This window comes from Falco punctatus, assembly GCF_963210335.1.
Source record: "Falco punctatus genome assembly, chromosome: 18".
In the NCBI taxonomy this organism is placed as follows: Eukaryota; Metazoa; Chordata; class Aves; order Falconiformes; family Falconidae; genus Falco; species Falco punctatus.
Genome location: NC_137598.1, coordinates 3,155,564 through 3,177,612, shown reverse-complemented (window position 1 = coordinate 3,177,612; position 22,049 = coordinate 3,155,564). Strand labels below are relative to the sequence as shown.

The window sequence follows — 22,049 nt, the reverse complement described above, 5'->3', positions numbered from 1 at the left end:
CCCCCAGCCCCAGAACCCCCACCACCCTTGCACACCCCCCAGCCCCAGAACCCCCAACCTCCCACCCCCGGCCCCCCCGGCCCCAGCCCGGCGCCCCCAGCCCCAGCTCACCTTTCTCGTGCTGCAGCCACTTGCGGTCCAGGTAGTAGCGGTAGCAGCTCTCAAACTCCTTCGCGCTGTAGTTGGGCACCGGGATGGGGACGAAGGGGTCCAGCGCATCGAACCCCTCCTGGGGGGCAGCGCTGGGGTGAGACCCCACGGCAGCGCCCGCTCCCTGGCCGCCCGCCAAGCTCACGCACTCCGTGCAGTGCCAGAACGGGTTGGGTTGGGGTGGACCTCAACAACCATCCAGCCCCCCACGGGCAGGGAGACACCCCCCCGCGGGCAGGGGGACACCCATCCCACCAGCCCAGGGCGCTCCCAGCCCCATCCAGCCTGGCCTTGCGCATGGCCAGGGCTCTGGGCAGCCTGTGCCAGCGCCTCGCCGCCCCCACAGGGGAGAATTTCTTCCAAACATCTAATCTCCATCTCCCTTCTTCCAGCTTAAAGCCGCTCCCCCTTGTCCTATCGCTACAGGCCCTGCTAAAAGCCCCTCTCCAGCTTTGTCAGCCCCCTCGGGCACTGGGAGCTGCTCCACAGTCTCCCCGGAGCCGTCTCTTCTCCAGGCTGAGCAACCCCAGCCCCCAGCCCGTCCCCACAGCAGAGGGGCTCCAGCCCTCGGGTGGTCTCTGTGGCCTCCTCCGCACAGTTAACATTCAGTCAAAGGAGAACCAAGATCTAGATCTGAGGAGAGACTAAAGCAACGTGCCACCCTGCACTGAACACAGCTTCCAAACCAGCACTTCTGCTTGTTTCCCAATGAGAAGGGGAAAAAACAAACCCCAAGCCAAAGCCCTCCCACCCCCCATCCCCCACCCCCCTCCTCACCTTTCCCAGCAACTCCTGGGGCAAATAGGCAGAACTGGGCTTGTAGAGGGAGCCGGTCTGGCTGAGGGTTGTCACAATGGCACCTCCCTTCTAAAAGGTAGACAAGAAACCCTATTGGCTACAAACATCGTTATCTGTGAAATAGTTACGGCCTGATGCTAAACAAGCGAGGTTTCTTCTTCTTTGACTTTACAGTTAATTCCAAAGTTCTGCGTGAGGGACTTCTTACAGTGCGCCTACCTTCACCAACCCTGGCTACCCCAAGAACACGTGCAGCCACAGGGAATGCACGGCTGGTCTTGCCAGCGCTGGCATGTAAACGTGTCGTTCTTGCCTATAAATGGTTTCTTATTGAAACTGAAATACTTTAAAAAGGACTTTTCCAGATACTTTTAAATCTGAAGACTACCTGTTACGAGCTATTAGCATCCAGGGGATTGAAAACAAAGCAGAAGAACCCCCTGTAGCAAAATGCTTGGCAACTAAAAGTTCTCAATAGTTCAAAAAATCATGAAGTGCCATAAGGTTTACAAATGCCTCCAGCTCAGGGTCACAAACTTGAGCTTGGCACAGTAATCACGAAAAGCATTGTTATGTGTCTGACCCCTTCTTACTCTCCTCGGCGATGTCAGAAACACCGATGAGATACTAACCCTGAACAGCTGCACGATGCTCAGTCGCTCCTTCGCTGAAGGAACAGCCTGATGCAGGTTTGTAGCTTTACGCGTACCAGCATGTAGCGTTAATTGCTGAGAATAGCACGAAGGTACAGACTGGAACTCACCCAATTATTCATCATCATCTTCCGTAGATTGTACACAAGCGTCAGCTCCTCTGGAGAAACCTGGTGAAGACTGTATCACTTCTTTTGCCAGCAGTTTCTACCCCAGACAAATTCCCCTCCCCTACTTTAAGTAAGATGGAAGGACCATCTGCATCCTTTAGGTGCATTTTTTTCTTTGCTCTTACTTAGCACCGTAGCATTCAACCCGAGTTAACGTCACACAGAGAAACGCCCAAAGCTCTTCTGCTGTAGCAAGATGTATATGTACTTTTTCCTCACTGAACTTCAATAAAAATGGTCTACAGCACAATATGGATGCTGCAGGTCCCTCCAAGCTAGCAAAGTACATCTTTCAGGGATTACTAGAAAACTTACAAATAAACAAAACACCCTCCCCTGCTGTCCCTTGCAGCAGGGATGCAGAAATATCACCAGAGCAGATAACTTCTTACAGGGCTTTTGTCTTCCTTCTTCAATGTCGTCCTTCCCCAGAGCGCGTTGACGCCATCCACTGCCACAAGAAGGTGGAAGGAGCCAAGATGACATTGCTGCTTTATCTCTTTCAGCACAACCCCTACAGCATCGCTGGCATTTCTCACGCGAGCTAAACCCTTTAAGTAGGAAAAGGCACAGAACTCAGCTTGGTTTTCTTATTACTATATAGTGCTGGCAACTTTGGGCACTGCCTGCCCTGTCCAACAGGGAAGGAAGATAAAATGACAGTCAAGAGCCTGTTCACTCCTCTCAAAGGAGCAGTGTGGGCTAAGGCACTGAGCATCACAGATGTAGGAACTTTCAAATTCTAATTTTTGCTTCTGCCCAAGTTCTCTGTACAACTTCCTTTACAGATCGATCACATCTTCCACAATGTTTTTTGTAGCCACCTTGTTGACAGGGAAACGCCTTCCATTTCCTAGAACTCATATTCGTAAGATCTTTAGAAGCAATTTGTTCTACATACACAGCGATGGGTTCTTCTAATGAAAGGTGAGACAAAGCCAGAAGAGTTGTTACTCACCTGCTCCACCACTTCACCCAGCGGTCTGCCCTCCTCAGTGCTTTCTCGTTTGCCCCACAGATATTTTTTTGTCGTTTTTATCTGCAGTAAGAGAACTACAATTAGATTGGGAACCAAGTAGCGCAGAAACGGCTTGTCAAGTCTGGATGGCAAAATTCCTGGTTGTTTGCCAGTGTTAAAGAGGAACGCAGAATCTGGGAGAAGTATTCATCGCGAATAGCCATCTCCACAGGGGGGATTTAACGTACTTCTTTTTCTACAAAAGTTGGATTCCAGTGAAGGGTTGGGTTTGTGGGTTTCTGTGAAGTATGAGCGATGCATTAATACATGAAGCATTTCTCAAAAATGAGCTAATCTGGAATGTGTGTCAAGGTGCTCAATGACAGGCAGCGCGTGCACACGCAGTCCCCGAGAGACGATCCTGTGGGTTGTTCTTAGCTACTAACCCAGACAACTTGACAGGCTCTACAAACCTCCTTCAGGAAGTGCTCGTTCGAGGTTTTGAAGTTCTTGAGCCAGAAAGATGCTTGCAAAGGCTGATCAAGCCGTTCTTTGTTGTAGGAAGACTGTATAAGCTCCTTGCAGTTTTTCACCCAGAGATGAGCTGTAAGCAAAGTAAAACAGTGGCGAGTGGGGTTGGTTTGTTTTTAGTTATATGATACAATGATTTATTTATTAATTTGTTAATTAAAAAAATAATTTGCAGTTGTATCTCTTATCCTCATTCTGCTACACTGGTTAAGAGAAGTCCGCTATCCTTAATGGAGAAGACTCCCATGAGGACAGAGGAGGTCACACAGACCCACACACGGGAAGGCTCCTCTCACACTCATTAACAGCGGGGAAAGAAGACTGACTATAAGCACGTGAGAGCAGGTGAAAATAACTGTAATTATGTCCTACTTTACTTTGGGGTTTTGTGGTTTATAAGCCTTCTCTATGGAAAAACAAAAATTATTTGCTTGCAGCCTACCCTAGACCTTCCTCTTGAAGCAGCATCTTCTGGACTAACGTGCGTATTTGATGCAACACGTGCGTATTTGATGCAACACGTGCGTATTTGATGCAACACGTGTGTATTTGATGTACCACAGGCAGCATCGGGGTCCTTACCGTCGGGGATGTGCAGCACCAGCCACCCTTGCCTTGCGCAGTAGTGAATCACGTGGCACAGTGTCATGGTTTTCCCTGTTCCTTTCTCACCATCTCCAACACAGACTGTCAAGGAAAGTCTCTGAAAAACCACTTCCACTTACATTTGACCATAACTCTTTTGCAAAAGGCACAAAGGAAGTTCAACGGTCGTAACAGCAGGCTGGCACTCCACCACGCTCCTGTTCAGCAGCAAACACAAAGCCTAAAGGGTTTCTTCTCTCTATATTCCCCCACCCCAATACATCAGAGCTGAGGAATCCCACCCCCTTAGTTGTGCTGATAGCCCTGTTTGTAGATCTGTTGCATGAGCCAAACAGGGCTTAGAATAGAAGTATACAAGCTTCATGAGCTTCTCAGACTAGCTTTGCTGGCAAGAGACACGTGGCAGAATCACATCCTGAAGACTAAACCACAGTGGTCAGCAGAGGATCAAAACATCACCCTCCTCTGCGTAAACTCACCAGCTTGTATTTAATTTGCGTTCAATCATCAAGTGATAAAAAGATACAGATCACATATCTGACAGCTGGGTGTGCAAAGTTGGAGTTTTTCAGGTAAGTGAAAAGTTCCAGAGCTGGTTTTCGCACCATCAGGCAGGCTTCGTTGAAGGTCTTAATCTGAGAAAAGGGACAGAAAATGAAAAAGCAGCCAGGTGCTGGCACACTGCAGCTCCTCTGGTGTGACTCCGTCCCTGGTGCTGTGCAGGGTCTGAATGTCCACTGCTCTCCCCTCATCTACCAGGCCGGTCACATCGTCAAAGAAGTTTATCGGGTTGGTACAGTGTGACCTCCCCTTGGTGAGGCCATGCCGGCTACCCCTGATGACTTTTCTTGTCCTTTGTGTGCCTGGAAATGGTTTCCAGGATTAGCTGTTCCATCACTTTCCCAGAGATCTCAGTGAGGCTGACCAGCCTGTCAATGAATTGAAAGTCAATCCCCTACAATTACTAACAGATAAGAAATCTGTTCCCCAGCTCAAGCAGGCACTTTGTGTTAGCTGCTCACGAAGCCTGATGCAGTCACAGCATGATCTGTCTCACAACAGAAATAAAAGGCAGTATTTTTTTGTTGCTGATATAAGCTCATTTCACGAGACAGCCTGCTTCATATGGAAATGTAACTGTGGAAAACATTTCTGCAATTCATTACGTACTCGGGACTTAGAGATGAAAAATATTGGATAGACTGTTGCCTAAGGCAGAATCCTCACACCCTTCTACCACTCTTCTGGTTAGGTTGACTCATCTCTTCTAGATGCAGAGAGTAACAGCGAGGACCAGGAATAACTGCATTCTTGCAGCACATCACTCTTATTCCAACGGGAAAGCATCGTAGTTACCCGATGGATCTGGTCCTTCCCACACACCGGCGCGCTCCCACACGCCTGCTCTGAGACAGAGTACCTGCTGCTGGAACCGGTAGGGCAGCCCGTGCGGGAACACAGTCTTCACCTCCTCGAGCGGAATGCTGTAGTGACGACCCTCATGGCGTTCCGTCTGGCTGGCCTGGGAAGGCAAAACACAAGCTGTAAAACTCAGGGGAAGTCGGATGCCTCTGTTCTGGATACAGGTGGCTTGTAAGAATGGGACGGGGAGGGAATGCTCAATCAACGTGAGTATCTCCTGAGGGTCTGAAGAACTGGCATATCAAAGCAGGAATTGCAGTGCCAGGACACCATTGGCAGATGCGCAGGAAGCGTCTAAAGAAAGGATATCCCATGTGGCAATAAACAATAACGGGATGCCCTGAGCTTCTATATGAACCACTATGTTTTGTGGGCACCAGCAGCCCTATGCTTCAGGAATTTATCTAATCTTTCATTAGACCACTTGTATTTCTGGTCACCACAATATCTTAACAGCATTAGGATCCCTTTTGAGTTACCATCTGGATTCAAATTTACTTTACTGCAACAAAATTTTTTCCTGGTTTGCTCTTTGCTGTCTCTCAGTATAAATTCCTCACATGCCATTTGTCTCGTTAACTGGTACGGGCCACTTGAGAACTCACAATCTGTTTTCTGGGGCAAGAATTCCAAGTCCTTGTTGTGACATAAGTGGTCAGTCTTATTCCTCCAGCAAACATGCGTCGTTCTGCGTTTATTTACAGTGATTGCTTTAAGATCTCTGATTACGCCCTCCAAGAACCAGTTGTTACTGGTATCTGAAAATTTAATACCGGTTTCACGCCTTCTTACACATCCTTAGCTTTTCCCTTCATTATTCTATTCTCCTACCACGCAATACTTGCGATCTTGGTCTAGTCATCAGTTTTTGTGCCTTGTACAATTAGGACGGTGTATAGAGACACTATTCTGCAGTACTTCCTGCGTGACTTTCAGCAACTTTTGTGCCAAGCTTCGTCTGGCCTTTTCAGCAGCTTTGTGCCAAGCCTTGAAGCTTGTATGATGTCCTCCTCTAACACTTTCCGCACTTTTCCATTGATTCAAAGTAAAAAAAGTTCTTCTCTTTATTCTTATCCTTGCGCATGCCAATCTCTTGCTTCGGTTTTAGTTGAGATGGAATCGGAATATAACAACTTCCTTGTTTCCTTTATTTTGCATAATAACGATCCAGGAAATGTAGTTTTATTTACTATTTAGAAAGAAAAAGCAGTAGTCATCATTTCTGCCAGCCTTAGCAGATTTGGGGGCTGAGCCAGACTTTCCTTGTATTTTTATTAGCTTGTATCTATTGTACTTATTAGCCTCGTACTTTTACTAGCTTCGGCATAGACCCAGGGTTTAATTTACCGAGGCCCAGAATAGATGAGACAGTACTGGGCTGGGCTCCGCTGCTCACCTGCGCGGTCTGGCTGAGAAAAAGTTTGACCAGAATGAACGGATTGGGGGAAAAAAAAAAAAAAAAAGAAAAAGAGAGTTGTGATGAGTACTGCTACCCTGGCCTGGCTGCCTGCTGTACTCCTCGCACGGAACCGTGCAAACAGCCGTACCTACGGGTTTGTCTGCTGCCGGCTTTTCCCGTTTATATTTTGCTTTTCCCAGTTCCCTGATGGACACTTCACGTGTGACTCCTGCAGACTCATGAGTTCTCTAGCCCCAGGATTCCTGCTGCGTGTCAGCATTCTCTCCTTTTCTTCAGAGCAGATTTTGAGTTGTTCAGCAAGCAACATGCCCGTTCTCTTACCTGCACCCCCTGTCCCCCACCTTCCTGAGGGAAGGTGACTCCCAGGACAGGTGGATGTGCCCTGGACTCGGTGGTTACCTTGGGACAGCAGCAGGATTGCAGGTACCCAGAGGTTTGCCAAACTATAGGAAGAAACCACGTGGTAACTTCAGTGAACTGCTACCTGAGTTGCTTGAGTTGCCAATCTGGTGTTTACTGGTCAGTAAATCTTAGCAACAGGAGAAGAATTTTTAAAACTTGGTTAGTCAGTGGCTCCTCTGCTGTAAGGAGATGTTACCTGGAGACAGACTAATTAGGAGGCTTATTAGGAGTCTCCAGTCTTTTTCCAAGCAGAGCTGTATCTCAGGTGCTGGGCTCGATTCCCTAGTTTTCCTGCATGCGTTGGACTGACAGCACCCGTGTTGTTGCATGGCAGCGTGATCTATGGACTCAGCAGTATTCCAGAGCCCATTTTCATTCTTGCTTTCATGACTGACTTGCTGCATAACCTTGGGCAAATCCCTTCACTCTTCAGCTCCTACACCCGTGAAGTGGGTCAGTATCTTTATCCTCACGTTTAGTCACTCCGAGTGTTGCGAATGGGAAGGTATCTAAAAGCTAAGTCTTATTAAAAATTGCATTTTCATCTGTCGTCTTAATCCATTTTTAATGGGACTTCATGGTGCACAAGTATGGGCACAGGCAGAGCCATCGGGTTTGCTGATGAAGCGAGCCAGCGCAGCCTCTGCTGCAGCACACGATCTGCAGTACAGCAAGTCCGAGCAATGCCAATCTGATAAATTAATAAGCAATGGCGGTTGTCGCCAAACATCAGGCACATGAAGTCAGAATGCCAAAGCCAGTTGCCTGGCAACGTAAATGGTAGGCACAGGACAGTGGGGACAATCCTTGCCATCTGGACTCTTCTGTGCAATCTATAGAGACACTCGCATCACGTGAGGAAGATCATCTGCATGCTGCTGTTTCCATAGAGACCCCAGAGGAATCAGTATTGAAAGACTCCAATTACAGAGGCAGCAGAAAAGCACCTCAAAGGCTTATTCCATTCATTTATTCCACTTCATTTTCTGCTTGAGACGTAGAGTGTGAGGCTGGAATTATGATGCTGGAGAGCTGTGCTGTGCTGAGGTCATCCAGGGTGTGTTTTTTATTCCCCTTCATTGCCAATTTGGGGAGGTTAGTTAGGGAAGAATAATCCTGGAGTTGAAATTAATGGTGTCTGATGACAAGCTAAGCCACATCTGAGCTTCTACAATACGCAGCCTATCTCACCCCTGCAACTACAGAGAAGGAATCAATACTCATTCCCGGGAGCCTGCAGGCAGAAGACCAGCCCTATCTTGTTTAAACCCAGGCAGGTGCGCTGCACCACCGCGGCCTGTTCGCCCTCGGGCTGGGGATCGTGCCCTCGATGCCCATCATTAGGCCGGTGTGCCCCTCGTGTTCACAGGAACACCGAAATCCCAGCGAGTGCTCCCGGCTGCGCGGTGCCCACAGGCAGACTGATGGAATCCAGGCACCTGCTGTCTGACAGCACCAACCGTGGCGGTAACTCACCGGGTCGCTCTCGCTGGTGTAGAACACTGCTCTGGATGCTTCTGCTGGCGCCTGGACATCCTGGCTGACCGGGGAGCTTAAGCGCTTGGCTGCTGTATGGAGGGCATACCCATGGTCCAGCTAAGGAAAGAAAAAAAGGCAAACAGACAACAAACTTCCCAGCAGTCAATGATTACCACTAAAAAAATTAGTAATAATAAAAAAAAAAATCCATTAAGTAGTTCTTTTTGTACACCAACAGAATGCACATTACGATTGGGTCAAGGCAGCCTGCAATACAGAATAGAATTCTCTGCCACTAGCATAAAAATTCATCATTAGTATGTAAATTCATAACGAAAACCCACATGCCTCAGAACCAGGTTTCACATTTAGATGCCTGGTTCTAAACCTCCTCCTGTTCACTCAGGTCGGCTGCCACTTCAAGCCACCCGGAGAGCCAAGCCCTGTACCTGAAAGCGATCCCCTGGGGGGCTGCTTAGGAGCACAAGTACAGCCATTAAGGTCTTACTGCTGGGATGTTCCCACAATGTTTCTGCCTCCACTGACGAACAGTAGCTAGCACCTTGAAAATTCAAGCTGTCTAGTAATCCATAATCACCTCAATTACTGAGGGATTAGTGCAGTGCTGCCCACTATTTGATATTTATAATTACATTCCCTGCACTGGTTTTCCTAACTGTGTCCCTGCATACAGACTCTTTCATTATAATACAGACAGGGCTGAGAAACTGAAACAGCCAGCTAAGCTGATTAATTCTTTTTTCCACAGACAGACTGCTGAAGCATGCCTGTAAAGCCTAGCCAAAATAGGCAAGAAAGCGAGGAGTAGAAGGACAAGCATTTTATTATGTTATGGCAAAAGGAAATATAATCATTTGGCAATGAACAAAAAAGTGTCTACTCCAGAGGTGGTGACCAAAGCAAGCAAAACTGAAAGCCACCCTTCATATTACTGACTGGAATAGCTGCAGGCTCCCACTGTTAAGAGAGCGAGTAGTTTCCTATTCCGTCTGCCTGCACAGAGGAGAGTAGCCATAAACTAAAGTTCAGAGACAGAAACAGCTGTTTCAGTTCCCCCTGGCATGATGCAATTCTGCTGCCATCCCAGTTTTCCTCAGGGGGTCATCTAAAAGCCACAAGGGCTCAGAAGAAAGTGTTAACAGCGGATTACCCCACATCCCGTGTGAAACGCAGAACGGACTCCTGAATCAGCGCTTCAGCACTCACTCTCCTTCTAGGGAAGGCACTAAACCAGTTTTAATGCTCCAATGTCTCAGTGCTCGAAGTTTCAATGCTAGAGACCTCTAACCAACCACTACGGCATCCATACGGAAGATCACCGAACATTCACTTTGGTCACCACATTCATCTCTTGTTCCCACGATGTTCTTTTCAAATCCAAACCATTAATTAGGGTGTCTTATTTGGCTATGTTTAGTTTTAAGTCCACAGAAGTGACTCAGTTTACAGCCTAGAGCAAGGCACCAAGATGCTCATTTCAGACATGAATAACTAGAGCGTGCAACTACTATCACCGGTCCACGTAGAAAATGCCAGCCCAAAGTCACTCCCAGCACGGACTCATAGTCTCCCTCATTTTCTTTACACATCCTGCATTCCTCCTTTCTCAAGTGAAGGTCCTGGGGCCATGAGCTTTGCTCACGTAGAAGAAAAGGCAAGCTTACTGCCCTGTGGGCATCCTTTCTCCGGGGTACCCTGTCCCTGGCCTGTGTATCAGTGAATGAAAATTAAGGAAGGATTTTTACTTGTTCTGTGTTTGTTCAGTTTTCACATGTGTCTAGACACAGCTCAAGACTTCACCTGAATGATACTTAGTCAAACCAGGATTATCAATACCACTTTTTTTTTAAAAAAGCACAATCTCGGAAGAGCAGGAGTTGGATTCTCTATGGTACAAAAGCCAGTTCCTAATAAGTTCTGTGAAGGGAGCAGTAGTAGGACCACGGTAAGATAGGGAGCAAGTGTGAGGAGGACTTTGTCTTGAGCTGCCGTCCTCTGTTCTTGCAGCCAAGTGCATAGAATTTCTGGTTTTCCATCAACAGAAGATAGCCCGTCTGTAAATTACTACATCTTTCTCCTGGAATGACACCACTTCTTTGAGCCTTAGCACAGTAAGTCTTCCTCAAAATCACCGTGTAGCCTTGTTGTGCTTTGGAACTTTTCCTTTGTGGACTGTAGCTTGTGCTGGGCTGTAGAAGCAGCTTCTAAGTACCTGGAAACATGAAATCCTAACTCTCTGAAGTGCTACAAAACCAACACAAACTCCTAGAGTAGTGAATACGACACTACTCACAGTTATCCTGAATTTGAGAGATGCAGACTTGCATTTTAAGAATTACTGTGTTTCTGTTTACAAAATTTACCCAGAAGTGCATCTGCATGTTGCACTTTAACAGGCTACAAGACCTTTGAGCGACCTAGACCACCAACTGCTAATGCATTATATATTCTGACTTTACAGTAGCAACATGTCACTTGGTCCCTCCTCCTGAACAAAAAAAGACAGTGGCTTATCACTGATGCCCTTGGCTTCATGCAAAATGCCAGAAACACACACATACACCTTTCTGGCTCATTGCAGAACGCTGCATGGTTAAATCCTAACATATACATAAGTTCTCACACCATCTTTTAATGCTTTTTACCCTAGTAGTATAGAGTGTATTTTATAGTAAGTTTCCATCTACCAAAGGACATAGTAGTCTAACTCGGATCCCTGAAATGGCAGCAAACTATCACGTGGTACACAGAGATTAATCACAAAGTCATGTGCCATAAGGTGGAGCTGTTCCTACATGTTTCCACATTATCTGACTCTCTAGAAAAGCCTGTTTATTTCATAAAGGCTGCCATCATAAGTACTGCACCGTGCAGTCAGAACCTCATCTCTGGAAAGAAGTAGTTACACAGCCATCCTCTTTAACGGCTGCATCTAACTATGTACTAGTGAAAAAGCATTTAAAAGACAGGAGTGAACAAAACAAATTCTTTACCGTTAGGAAGTTGTTCCAGAGATGCAACATTAACTCATTATGCTGTCTATAATACACTGAAGCTTTACTAATAAAGTAGCGCTGCTGCTGCACCTGAAGCACTGAGCTTCGGCAAAATTATCTTCCCACCAGCAACACAGGGTTTGTGAGAGGCTGCTGCTTCTGTTCTGTATAAAGGGCTTCTTCCTTCTACTTTCCAGCAGTGCAGAGCAAGTAGATTCTGTTTTCTGAGAAACATTTGCATCAAGGATGCAGAATTTCAGCATTCTGGACGTTGCAGAATGCTAAACTTTAGTATTCTAACAAACGTCTCATTTAAGCCAACGACCCAAGCTTGCCTGCATGTTCTCTCTCTCTCTCTCTCTCTCTCCAACCAACGGAGAGAAACGTGGGACTAACACACATGAGCCATCTCTCTTTGCTTTGCCTGTAATGGGACTTTACACAACCAGCTTATGGGAGACACCAAGTTTTTAGATGACAGATGTAAGAAGAATCTCACTTTTTACAGTTATAAATGGTCATTCCAGTTTTCAGGACGGCTGAAATATTGGAAGCAGCATCACTCTGTTACAGGACTTACCTTTAGAGGATGGCAGACAAGTCCTTTCAAACCTCTCAGCATTTTTTCTGCAGAGACATAAGTGGATTTTTTTAGGTTTTTCATTACGTTTAATGTACCTTACGCTGGGAGAGAATCATTCCTGCCTAAAGAACTCAAAGTCTAGGCACACATATAATTCAGACAAACTGTCAGAATGCTCTGCAGCAATACAGTTGACTACTGGCAATCAGCATCATTTGCCTAATAAAAAACCACTCCACTAATGATGTTGCCTTTTTTCAGAGAGATGGTTACAAAAATTTTAAGTCAAGATATTTCATTCGCCTAGTGAGGAGGACAGATTCTTTTATTGGGGAAGGTCACCTGTTTTGACTGCAGCTGTTAAGAGACATAAGAGCAAGGGCTACACAGTGATTATTTTAAAGAAACGGGAATAATGCAGAGTGTGAAGATGCTTCTGTGCTTCTGGCTCATCCTAATCATATATTAGTATCTACCGCTCAGCTGTCTTTGATTACAACAGGAGAAAAACCCCAAAGCAAAACACTTGAACAGTTATGATGCAAAAATAAAGGTAAGTCAGTTAGTTAAATCTGTCAGCTCTGGCAGCATTCAAGGTCCTCTTCATACCAATCCTTCAGGAGAAAATAATCACAATACCTAAGGAAGATGCTTTACGAATTCTTGGTTGCCATACGTCACAAAGCCCATTCAAAGCAAGATAATTACCTTGTAATTCCTTGGGAGGAATAGCTGTCTTAGTGGAATCGACGGTTAACTGCAGCTAAGCAAGACAAAGATGATTTACCTGCATAGAACAGCATTTACAACTGTTACTGCATAGAATGAGAAAATAACTCCATGCTAAAGGATGCTAATTTTGTAAAGATGCTTTACACCGTTTCATCTCACAATCAACACACAATACGTACTTGAAAAATAAGCCCCAGTTTTGCTGTTTCAAGAGTAAGTGAAGATATCGGCCTGTGGAGGCTTATTGAGACATTTCACTTTGCCGTGCTAGCAGGTACAGCAGCAGCAGAAGAAATTCTGCTCCATGTGAGGATGCATTCCATTTTCAAATCACAGTTTTAACAGTAAAGAAAGCAGGGATGGGAAAGCTGTTTTCTCAAACAAACCTCGTAAAATTAAGGAGTCACAAAAACCTGAAAATTTGTTTATTTTGGGCAGCCCTAATATTCTAACAATTCTTGAACGACTACTTCAACAAAAGTTGTCAGGGCCCTTTTCTCCAGGGATTGTCAATCCGTGGGAAAGGAGCCTTAGCTAAAGAATAAATTAAAACTGCGGCCACTTCACTGATTTGTTTGGATCAAGTCAGAGAACCGTCCAACACAGCACAATGTACCATTATAGAAAAAATACTGACTGCACGTGGTCTGTAGGGAAGGATTTATAGATCAGAATGTAATCTGCTAGTAAGAATTATGCAGAGAACCCTGAAAGTTGCACTTGCAGACATCATTAACCTATCACCTCTGCAGACTAAATTAAAAGCCAATTTCAGCTTGCTGGCTGTCTGTGTATTTAGTAGCGGCATCAGGTTCCTGAAGTGCCAGAAACTGAGGAACACAAGATGGAAACAAAACTCTGAGCTACCGGAGCGTTACCGGCTTTGGACAATGGACGCCCGCACCGCCGCTGCTGTTTCAGGGAGCTGTTCCCCCACCTTCCTCCTCCCCACATTCCCTCCCCCCTGTACCCCAGTACTCTCTTTTTCTAGGCACACCCCGGAGCGGGATAACAGGTCACCCCACCCGACCTCGCAAGGGGGGCCACTAGAGAAAACCGGGAAAGCCATACATCTGTTTGTAAAACCTGCGGAGGGCAAGTAAGGGCCACCAGGCGCTGCCCCCCCACCCTGCCCCCGGCAGGCAGCTGCTCGCGTCCCCTCTCCCTCCCTTCTTCCCTCCGCCTCGCGTCCCCGCACGCCGCGGCGCGGGCCCGGCCCCCGCACGGCTGCTGCCCCAGCCCCCACACAGGCAGGGCCGCCGGCGGCCTCGGAGCCGGGCCCCGCGGGCAGCGGCCGCCGCCACGCAAGCCGCCCCCCCTGCAGTGCCCCGGGCCCGCGCCGGGATGCCCTGGGATGCTCCGGGCCCGCGGCGGGAGGCGCCCAGGCCTGCGCCGGGATGGGTCTGGCCCGCGCCGGGATGGGCCTGGCCCGCGCCGCGACGCGACGGGACGGCTCAGGCCTACACCAAGAGGCGCCGGGCCTGTGCCGGGATGCCCCGGGCTCGCGGCGGGCAGGCGGCACTCACCACGGGCGGCGGGACCACCCCGCTGCCGGGATCCGCCGCGCGGGAGGCCGGGGCGCAAAGCGGCCGGTACGGGTGCCGGGCAGGGCCAGGCGGCGCGCGGCGGGGCGGGGCGGGGGGTGTGGCCGAGCGGGGGCGGTGCCGGGCGCGGGGGGGGCGGGGCGCCGGGCGCTTGCTCGCGGTGGAGCAGGAGCCGCCGCCATTTTGGTTTCGCTGCCTCGGCTCGGAGCAGGGCCGAAGCGGCGGCCGGTCGGTCCGGGTCCCGCCCTGGCCCCGTCCGCGCGGGCGGCCGGGAAGATGCGGCGCGGAGGAGCCCGCCCTCGGCCCCGGCCGTGTTGTCGCTGACACGGTGAGGAGCGGGCGAGCGAGCGGGGCGGCGGGCGGGGACTGGGACCGCCTCAGGCCCGGAGCCCGGGGGGAGGGGAGCCTGGCCGGGGAGCCGCCGCGGGGGCCGCCCCGCCCCGCACCGGCGCCGAGCCGCGCGCGCTGCCCCGCATCCCCGCCGCGCCGCCGGCCGCCGCGCCCGCACCGGGCCCCGTTTGGCGGGCGCGGGGTATTCCCGGTGGTGGGGCTCTGCCGGGGCGGCGGCGGCGGGGGGGATCCCCGGCGGGGGGGGGGGTGGGGCGGGGCGCGGTGGCGGCGCCCGAAGCGGAGCCCGGAGCGGAGCCCGGAGCGGAGCGGGGGGGACCCCGGCAGGGCTCTTGCGCGAGGCGGGGCGGGGGATCCCTGACAGCCGGGCCCGCGCCGGGAGGGGGCGGGGGATCCCTGACAGCCGGGCCCGCGCCGGGAGGGAGGCGGGGTATCCCCGCCGGCGGGGTGCGGGGCGGCGCGGGGGGTCCCGGGGCGGGCGCGGGGGGGCCGTGACCGGCGGGGCGCTCCGGGCCGGGCGCGGGCCCTGCGGGGGCGGCGGGAGCCTGACAGCCGCGCTCATGCGTTGTGCCGGGCCCCGCGGGAGGGGGGCGGGATGTCACCTGACAGCCGGCCCGGGGCCGCGCCGCAGGGGCCGGGGCAGGGGCCGGGGCTCCGGGCAGCCCCCCCGGGGCTCCCCCGCCGGCCGGGGGCGCGGGCCGGGCACGGCCGCTTGCGGGAAGTTTCCCGGCGGTCGGGTCCGTCCGCGGGTCCCCGCGGCCCCGGAACTTTTAATTTTTCTGCCGGGCGGCGGTGGGCAGCGCGGGGCCGCCGGGCTCCGCCGGCACACAGTGTTTTTTTATTATTGTTACTTGTCGGGATGTTGGCTAGTTTTCTGGGTCAGTGGCTTGTAGACTTTCCTGCTTGCACCCACCCACACCCCCCCCCCCCCCTCACAATTCTGAAAATTAACTTTTCAATCCTGTTTCACTTTTATTACCAGGTAATTTGGGTGTAGGTGGCCAAGCCTAAAGTGCCTTTGCCTCACCCATCTCTCAGGTCAGAAGGCAGAATGTGGTGCTGTCCTTTTCTTTCTGTTAGACAGTCTCCTGACTTCCTAACTTCTCTTTTTCACCCTTGGTTTGTGGTTCCTGCACCCTGTTAATTACTTTGCAGGGAACTAGAAACTATTTGGCGTGTGGGTTTCCATGCGATGGCTGCGGGACACACATTCGCTCTCCCGGGAGCTGTTGTCAGGAGCTAGGGAGACAGGAGATACTGGGTTCTTACGCTGGCTTTCCAGTCTTGGTAGAGGAGATTTGGGGAGCCGGGACTGCGGGACAGATGCGTGGTAAAAAAAAATCTGTGACTTTACGTTCACACGTTTAAATATTCTTAGTTTTCTTTTTCAGGAGCAGCGTACCCTTTTTGCATCTTTTGTTGTTTGTTTTGATTACCTTCCTGGCGTTTCTGCAGATTGCACCTGCAAAAGCAGCGTGTTCCCAGAATGTGAGGGGGTTTGGGTGTAACCTGGAAGGCTTGTGCTTCACCTGGTCACCCTTGAGGACCCTGAGACCATCCCCGGTGCTTCTGCCTCTGCATGAATGGGGAAGTTCTAGCAGCTGGCTGAACATATGGGTGGAGATGGGCTCTAAAATCATCATTTGTCTGCCTACTTGAGTTCTTAAGAAGCATTCTTACTCGAAAATTAAAGAATCATTAGCTTTTCTAAACTGTATAAGAGTACAAGACAGACTTTATTTTAAGGGGGTCTAAGTACATCTGGTTTAAAAGACAAAATGTTCGCAACTTCTTTTGGACATCAGTTACATTTGATTGCTACAGGCAGTCAACAGTCATCTAAAAAGCACTTAAAATGTTGGAGTGATAGTAAACAATAAAATAATTTGAGTCATAATTTACAAAACGAAGCAGCTTGCTTTCAGTTTTCAGAAGTTTAAGCTGTCCTTGAGGATACAAAAAGCAGTTTAAACACTTGGTGCAATAGACGGGCTTATTGATGTAAATTATAACACAGTTGTCACAAGAGAAAAATGGAAATAGCACATGTAGTTACTGAACTACAGTTATTTTAAAATAGGTATTGTTGTCAAATGGATTGTTGACTTTTTTTAAAAACAAATTTAATTTGTGCTGCCATTGGCAAGAGGTCAACTTTTGCCATTGTGGACACATTTCTTCCACTCCAGCGAGGTCATGTGTTTCAATCTCGCAGCTTTCAAAAAGGATAAAAAAAAAAAAAAATCTGATAAACAGACCTAACGTGATTATTCTGTGAAAGCAAAATCTGTATTTGTTCCTAATTTTCTCTGTCACAGCATTATCTGTTGTGCGGCATGGCTCACATGGTGTGTATGCCCATCCTAGCACTGGGGTATTTTTGGCATAACCAAAGGCATTGTCTGCACATTATGTCAGGAATTAAAAGGTGAAATAGTGGTTTACTATGTCCCTTACGTTGTCTTTTACTAGGTGGGTCTAAATAACAGAGCTATCGGGTTTTGGTTGGGGCTTTTTTCCCCACCCCCAGAAAAATCCATTGAAAGGCGTTAGACATAGAGACATACCTCTTAGGAAGTTCCTGAATCACAAATTCAGAGGCCAGGAGAATGTTTTAGCAGAATTACCACAGTATACATTGAGGTTTTTATGCTTTTCCCTAGGCAATCAGTATTGGCTAATGTTGGGACTAACAGCCTAAGGCTAAAGGAATCTTTGGTCTGATCAAATACAGGTTTTGTTACGCAGTGTTTAGCAATTTCATATTAATTTGCATATGAATAGTGAAACAATGAAATTATCAGGCAAGTCAAGATTCCATGTTTTGTTTCCAGACTTTTCAGTTAAGGTACAATTATCAGGAGAAGTAAAGTTAAGAAACCAGAGGAGATGTTTTAGCTGCTTGCAAAGTTTTGCTCCCACTGGAGCATACTTGCAAAGTGTCATCATGTCTGCCCTCTGCATTTCTTCCTGCAAAATCAGTGTCCTGCTACAGTTTGCTTTCCCAGCACTTGGTCTGGGCTAGCTTTGCTATGAACACTTCTGTAGGGTCTTCTTCCTGACAAGACAGGTACTTTTGTTGGTTTATGGCTGTCAAAAACGCATCTAAGAGAGTCTATTTGTAAAATATTTGTCACCTCATATAACACAAACAGCAACTTTATTTCTGATAAGTGTCTCCATCTCAAAACATTTAAAAAATACTCCCAAGGTAGTCTAAGGGCCTTGAACATCTTATTTCAGTGACGTCCAGTGGTCTGTGATGCTGCTTAGAGTATGTGATGTGGAGAAATATAGTTGGGGTTTTATGACACATTTTATTCTTAAGAAATAACTTCTGAGTGTGGTAGATGTCTTCTGTAGCAGAGGAATGAAGACAAGGAATATTAGAAGGGATTGTGGGAGGCCATAGAGTGGCTGCTAATATTTTGGGATTTCAGACGCTAACCTGAATTTTTTAAAGGTCCCTTGGAGCTGAAGCAATGGAAAGAACCAGAAGAAAAATACTTCCACCTTCCAAATCTAAAATCCAAATATGTTCTCGTCAACAAAAGCAGTAGCAGAAATTGCAGTTACGTAGTAAATTGGACAGAGGGGGAGGGGGGAAATCTCATTTAATACTGCTAAGGGGGCAGAGGGGAAAGCGTATCTAGGAGCTGGTAGTAGAAGTCAACCTTTAGTTGTGTTTTTTTTCTGGAAAAGCAGGTGATCAGAACAGACATCTTAGAAGATGATGGGCAAAAAAGGCTTTGGATGTGTCAACAGGGGAATAAGAATGAATAATAGGAATTAAAACTGTAGATGGCATTAGAAAAATCATTAGTGAACACCATTTACTTCTAGGTAGCACGTGTCAAAACGGATGTTAAAATGCTTCCTAGTTAATCTTTTTTGGGAAGAACGATTACAGGAGGGATTTGAGATCTACAGAATGTACTGGATGAGAGACTGGAAGTTTGATGTGTTTTGCTTCTTAGGGAGATGGTTAGGATCATAAAAGTCTTTAAATAAAAAATGTTGATGTTGCTTTGGAAAGACCTGCAGTGGGTCTGCAAAATGTGAGCAGTGGGATAGGAATTGCTGAGCAGAGTTCTTGGCCTGATGGAGGATGCCATGCTGCTTGATTACAGCGGTACTTTGTCTTAGAAGTTATGAAGCAGTTTGGTTAAATGACTGTGCGAGCTTGGAAAATACCTAATTGTAGGCATGGACAGTCGGACCCCACTGCTTTAATTTCATATGAATCTGACAGGGTGCACCAGATGGATAGTGCTTTTCTTGTGAAGGTCTTTGTAATGAAAACGCGCAAAAATCTCTTTCAGGGATCAGTATCATCGAAACAGGTACTTTGCAAGTCCATAGTCCCGTTTTTCTGATCTGAAGAAGCCTATGGTATAATTAAAAACAAGACTTGCAAATTAACGGAACAGATGCGGGAAAGCAAAGACACAGATAAGAACCTTATATCAGACAGGCAAATATGATAGTTTGAGGTCTTGAAAGTACCAAACTGTTGAAGTTTTGAGGGTTAAATTCATGCAAGCTTTTATAGCTGCCTCTTGGCTGCTCATTTACATTGACATGCAGAAGGAGATTTGAAGGCACGACCTGCAAGAAGAATGGTAAAGATCCTGTAGACTGGTGCAGGAGGGGCATACAGAGTGTGAAGAGTAGCTCAGAGAAAGCAGGGGTGTTACTTAAATAAAAGGAAAACAAAAAGAAAATAAAAGAGCACACGTAATGGTTGTCACTGGTGGAACAGCAGGCGCTAAGGAACAGGAACAGGTGAAGGACCAAGGCACAGTTACGCACACCTTGAAGACAGTGACAGGAGGCTTGAACTTGATGAGGTAGGGGAGAAGCAGCATCCTTGGAATTCAAAGAGATGAAGTCTAATCAGTTCATGGTTATGAAAATGATCAAATTGGCAGACGCATTTTCTGTGAATTAGAGTGGGGTAATTGGAGAGTCAGGGAGGAGAAGATTACAGTGATCGAAGCAAAATGATGATTAGGTCCAGGATTAGCATTTTTGTTGTCTGTGTAGAGAGGAATTAATGGATAAATAAAATGGACCTGTGATGTGTTTGAGAGCTACCAATTTTGTGACTTTGTTTCTAGGACAGTTACGGGTTCTGTGTTACCACAGAGTAAGATTTTAACACAGTTGTTCTCCTTTAATTCTCAATGTGCACTTTGTCTTGTGGTTTCTAAGGTCAGTGTATGAGTGTAATTAGTTACTTCAGGTCTTGCTATGAGCTAAATGCGGAGCCAAATACAGCAGTATAGATGCTGTTTCAGTTTAACTTTGCTTCAGATTTAAACTTCTTAATTTTATTTGTAAGAAGATGACTGAAGTGTTGTAGCTTTTCTGGACTGTAGTCACTAGAGAAGGAAACATTTGTGTGAACCTAGGATTTGAGAGTTGCATGATGGCCCGTAGGATTCTCTCTTTTTCTTGAATAATATTTTTTTTCCATTATTTTACTGCTGGTCAGTTCTTCGTGCATTGGCATGTACGAAAAAAACCCTTTTCAGTGACATGGTGTAGCCTAATGGACATTGGGCCTTGCACTAGGAACTGTCTGAGTTGCTTTCTAGCCCTCTGCGTCACACTGCTCTACCTACTTTTTCTAGCTTTAAAATGGAGATTTTATCTAATTACCTCTGGTCTTACGAGTAGTAATAGCTTTTTTGATTTTTCAGGATGTTCTTAGTTGAAAAGGCATAGCTGCAGCTACAGATCCCTTTTAATAATGTGCACAGAACTCGTGAAAATAAAGTTTGGTTTCTCTGAGAATGTAGCCAGGGAAGCCTAGCTTTCTAACGACTGGCGTTTCGTGTTCTCAGCAGCATTTCTTCTGTCCCCACTAATCCTGGCATCTGCCTTCCAACCTGTGTCCACTGCAGTTGCCTTAGTCCTCTTTCAGTATCGCCTTTCACATTCCTTATTGTTCCTCCTTTTTATGCAGTGCTTGTGTTTACTGAGCCACCTCAAAATACCACCTCCCCACTGCTGTTTTTCTAATTATTGTCTGGACAAGAGGCATATGGCTTTGGGATCTGCCATGTGCTGATGGGCTCGATTATGCATGTGCTGACCTGCCAGGAGGCCAAATGTCATAGATAATTGCTGAGCTCATTGAAACCTTTTTGAAACCATTGAAACTTATTCTGAAGTTCATTGAAACTGTTGAAATCTTCTCATGGCATTCCTTACAATTCAGCCTTAATGACTGTACGGAAGATAAGAACAGAAAATGATGCTGGTTTAGTTCCCGTGATGCTCTTTTCAGTGCGTTGATATTTTTTTCTGACACATTTAATTTTCAAAATGGTTAATATATTTAAATGTTGAAGATATTTCAACATTTTTTGCTTAGAATGCCCCTACAACAATTAGGTCCACCTGGATTGTTCTGGTTTGGCTCCTGGAATGTGAGAAGGGAGAACTTCTCTCCTGAGCTGCTGTGGAGGCTGAGCAGGGTCTGATGTGGAGCAGTTTGGTGTGCTCTGTCCAGGGGGTGGATGGGCATATGGGCAGTGGGTTGCCATAGCAGTGTCAAAAGCACCTGATACTTTTTCAGTCCACCACAAGGCTTGTGCGTGTCCTTGCGGCTGTCACTTTTCACCAGGGGTCCCCATTCATCCTACACACAGGCTTCTTTTGAGGGTTGCTGATTTTCAGGTCCCCAGCTCTGTAAAAGTTGCTCGTGTCCCTTCTCCTACATCATACTCTCAATATCTGACCCTATGGAAATGTATATGTGTAACTTCTCCTTTGCCCTCTTTGGTAGGTGTCAATAGACCCTGTTTGTGTCTTCTGCAGGTTCTTCCTGTGATGATTTTTGTTTGCATGGATAAAAATGTCAGGGGGTACACAGGTTTGTCCTTTGGCCGTGGGGGAAAGGGCAGTGTAGGGCTCAGTGGTGTCTGTGTGCGAGCCCGGGAGGCAGTGCTGGCACGCTGCGCAAGGAGCCCGCCAGCCAGGGACTGGAAACCCTTGCGTTAGCGAGTTGATCCCAATCAACTTTCCCTGTAGTTAAGATTAAAAAGTTCCCTCTGATTTCTTATGATAAATAGGTTAATTATGCATACATAACAGTGTCTCTGCTGGTAGATGTGTGGACTCTTCTGTTCCCATGCTCCAGGAATTACAAATTAGTGTGTGAATGTGTTTGGTGGGGCTGTTTGGTGGGTTTTTTTCTCTTCTCCCATCGTTCTTCCTGAATTTTGG

The 22,049-nt window shown here is 47.6% G+C and overlaps 1 protein-coding gene across 2 annotated transcripts in view; it reads right to left on the bottom strand.

Annotated features, from left to right (window-relative positions):
* The window catches only part of DAP3 (death associated protein 3), a 113,325-nt gene that overhangs the window by 396 nt on the left and 90,880 nt on the right, over positions 1-22,049 (bottom strand). Inside the window, exons 1-13 of one of the 2 annotated variants that reach the window (XM_080369043.1) lie at positions 14,448-14,555; positions 12,898-12,976; positions 12,187-12,233; positions 8,587-8,706; positions 5,287-5,388; positions 4,393-4,501; positions 3,843-3,935; positions 3,203-3,333; positions 2,730-2,810; positions 2,164-2,322; positions 1,712-1,771; positions 928-1,017; positions 112-229 (exon numbers count right to left, since the gene is read on the bottom strand). In XM_080369043.1, coding sequence (XP_080225169.1) covers positions 112-229; positions 928-1,017; positions 1,712-1,771; positions 2,164-2,322; positions 2,730-2,810; positions 3,203-3,333; positions 3,843-3,935; positions 4,393-4,501; positions 5,287-5,388; positions 8,587-8,706; positions 12,187-12,228 — 1,105 coding nt within the window. In that variant the 5' untranslated portion in view covers positions 12,229-12,233; positions 12,898-12,976; positions 14,448-14,555. Of the gene's footprint in view, positions 1-111; positions 230-927; positions 1,018-1,711; positions 1,772-2,163; positions 2,323-2,729; positions 2,811-3,202; positions 3,334-3,842; positions 3,936-4,392; positions 4,502-5,286; positions 5,389-8,586; positions 8,707-12,186; positions 12,234-12,897; positions 12,978-14,447; positions 14,556-22,049 lie in introns of those variants that run through there. The other variant, XM_080369044.1, reaches the window with a different exon arrangement.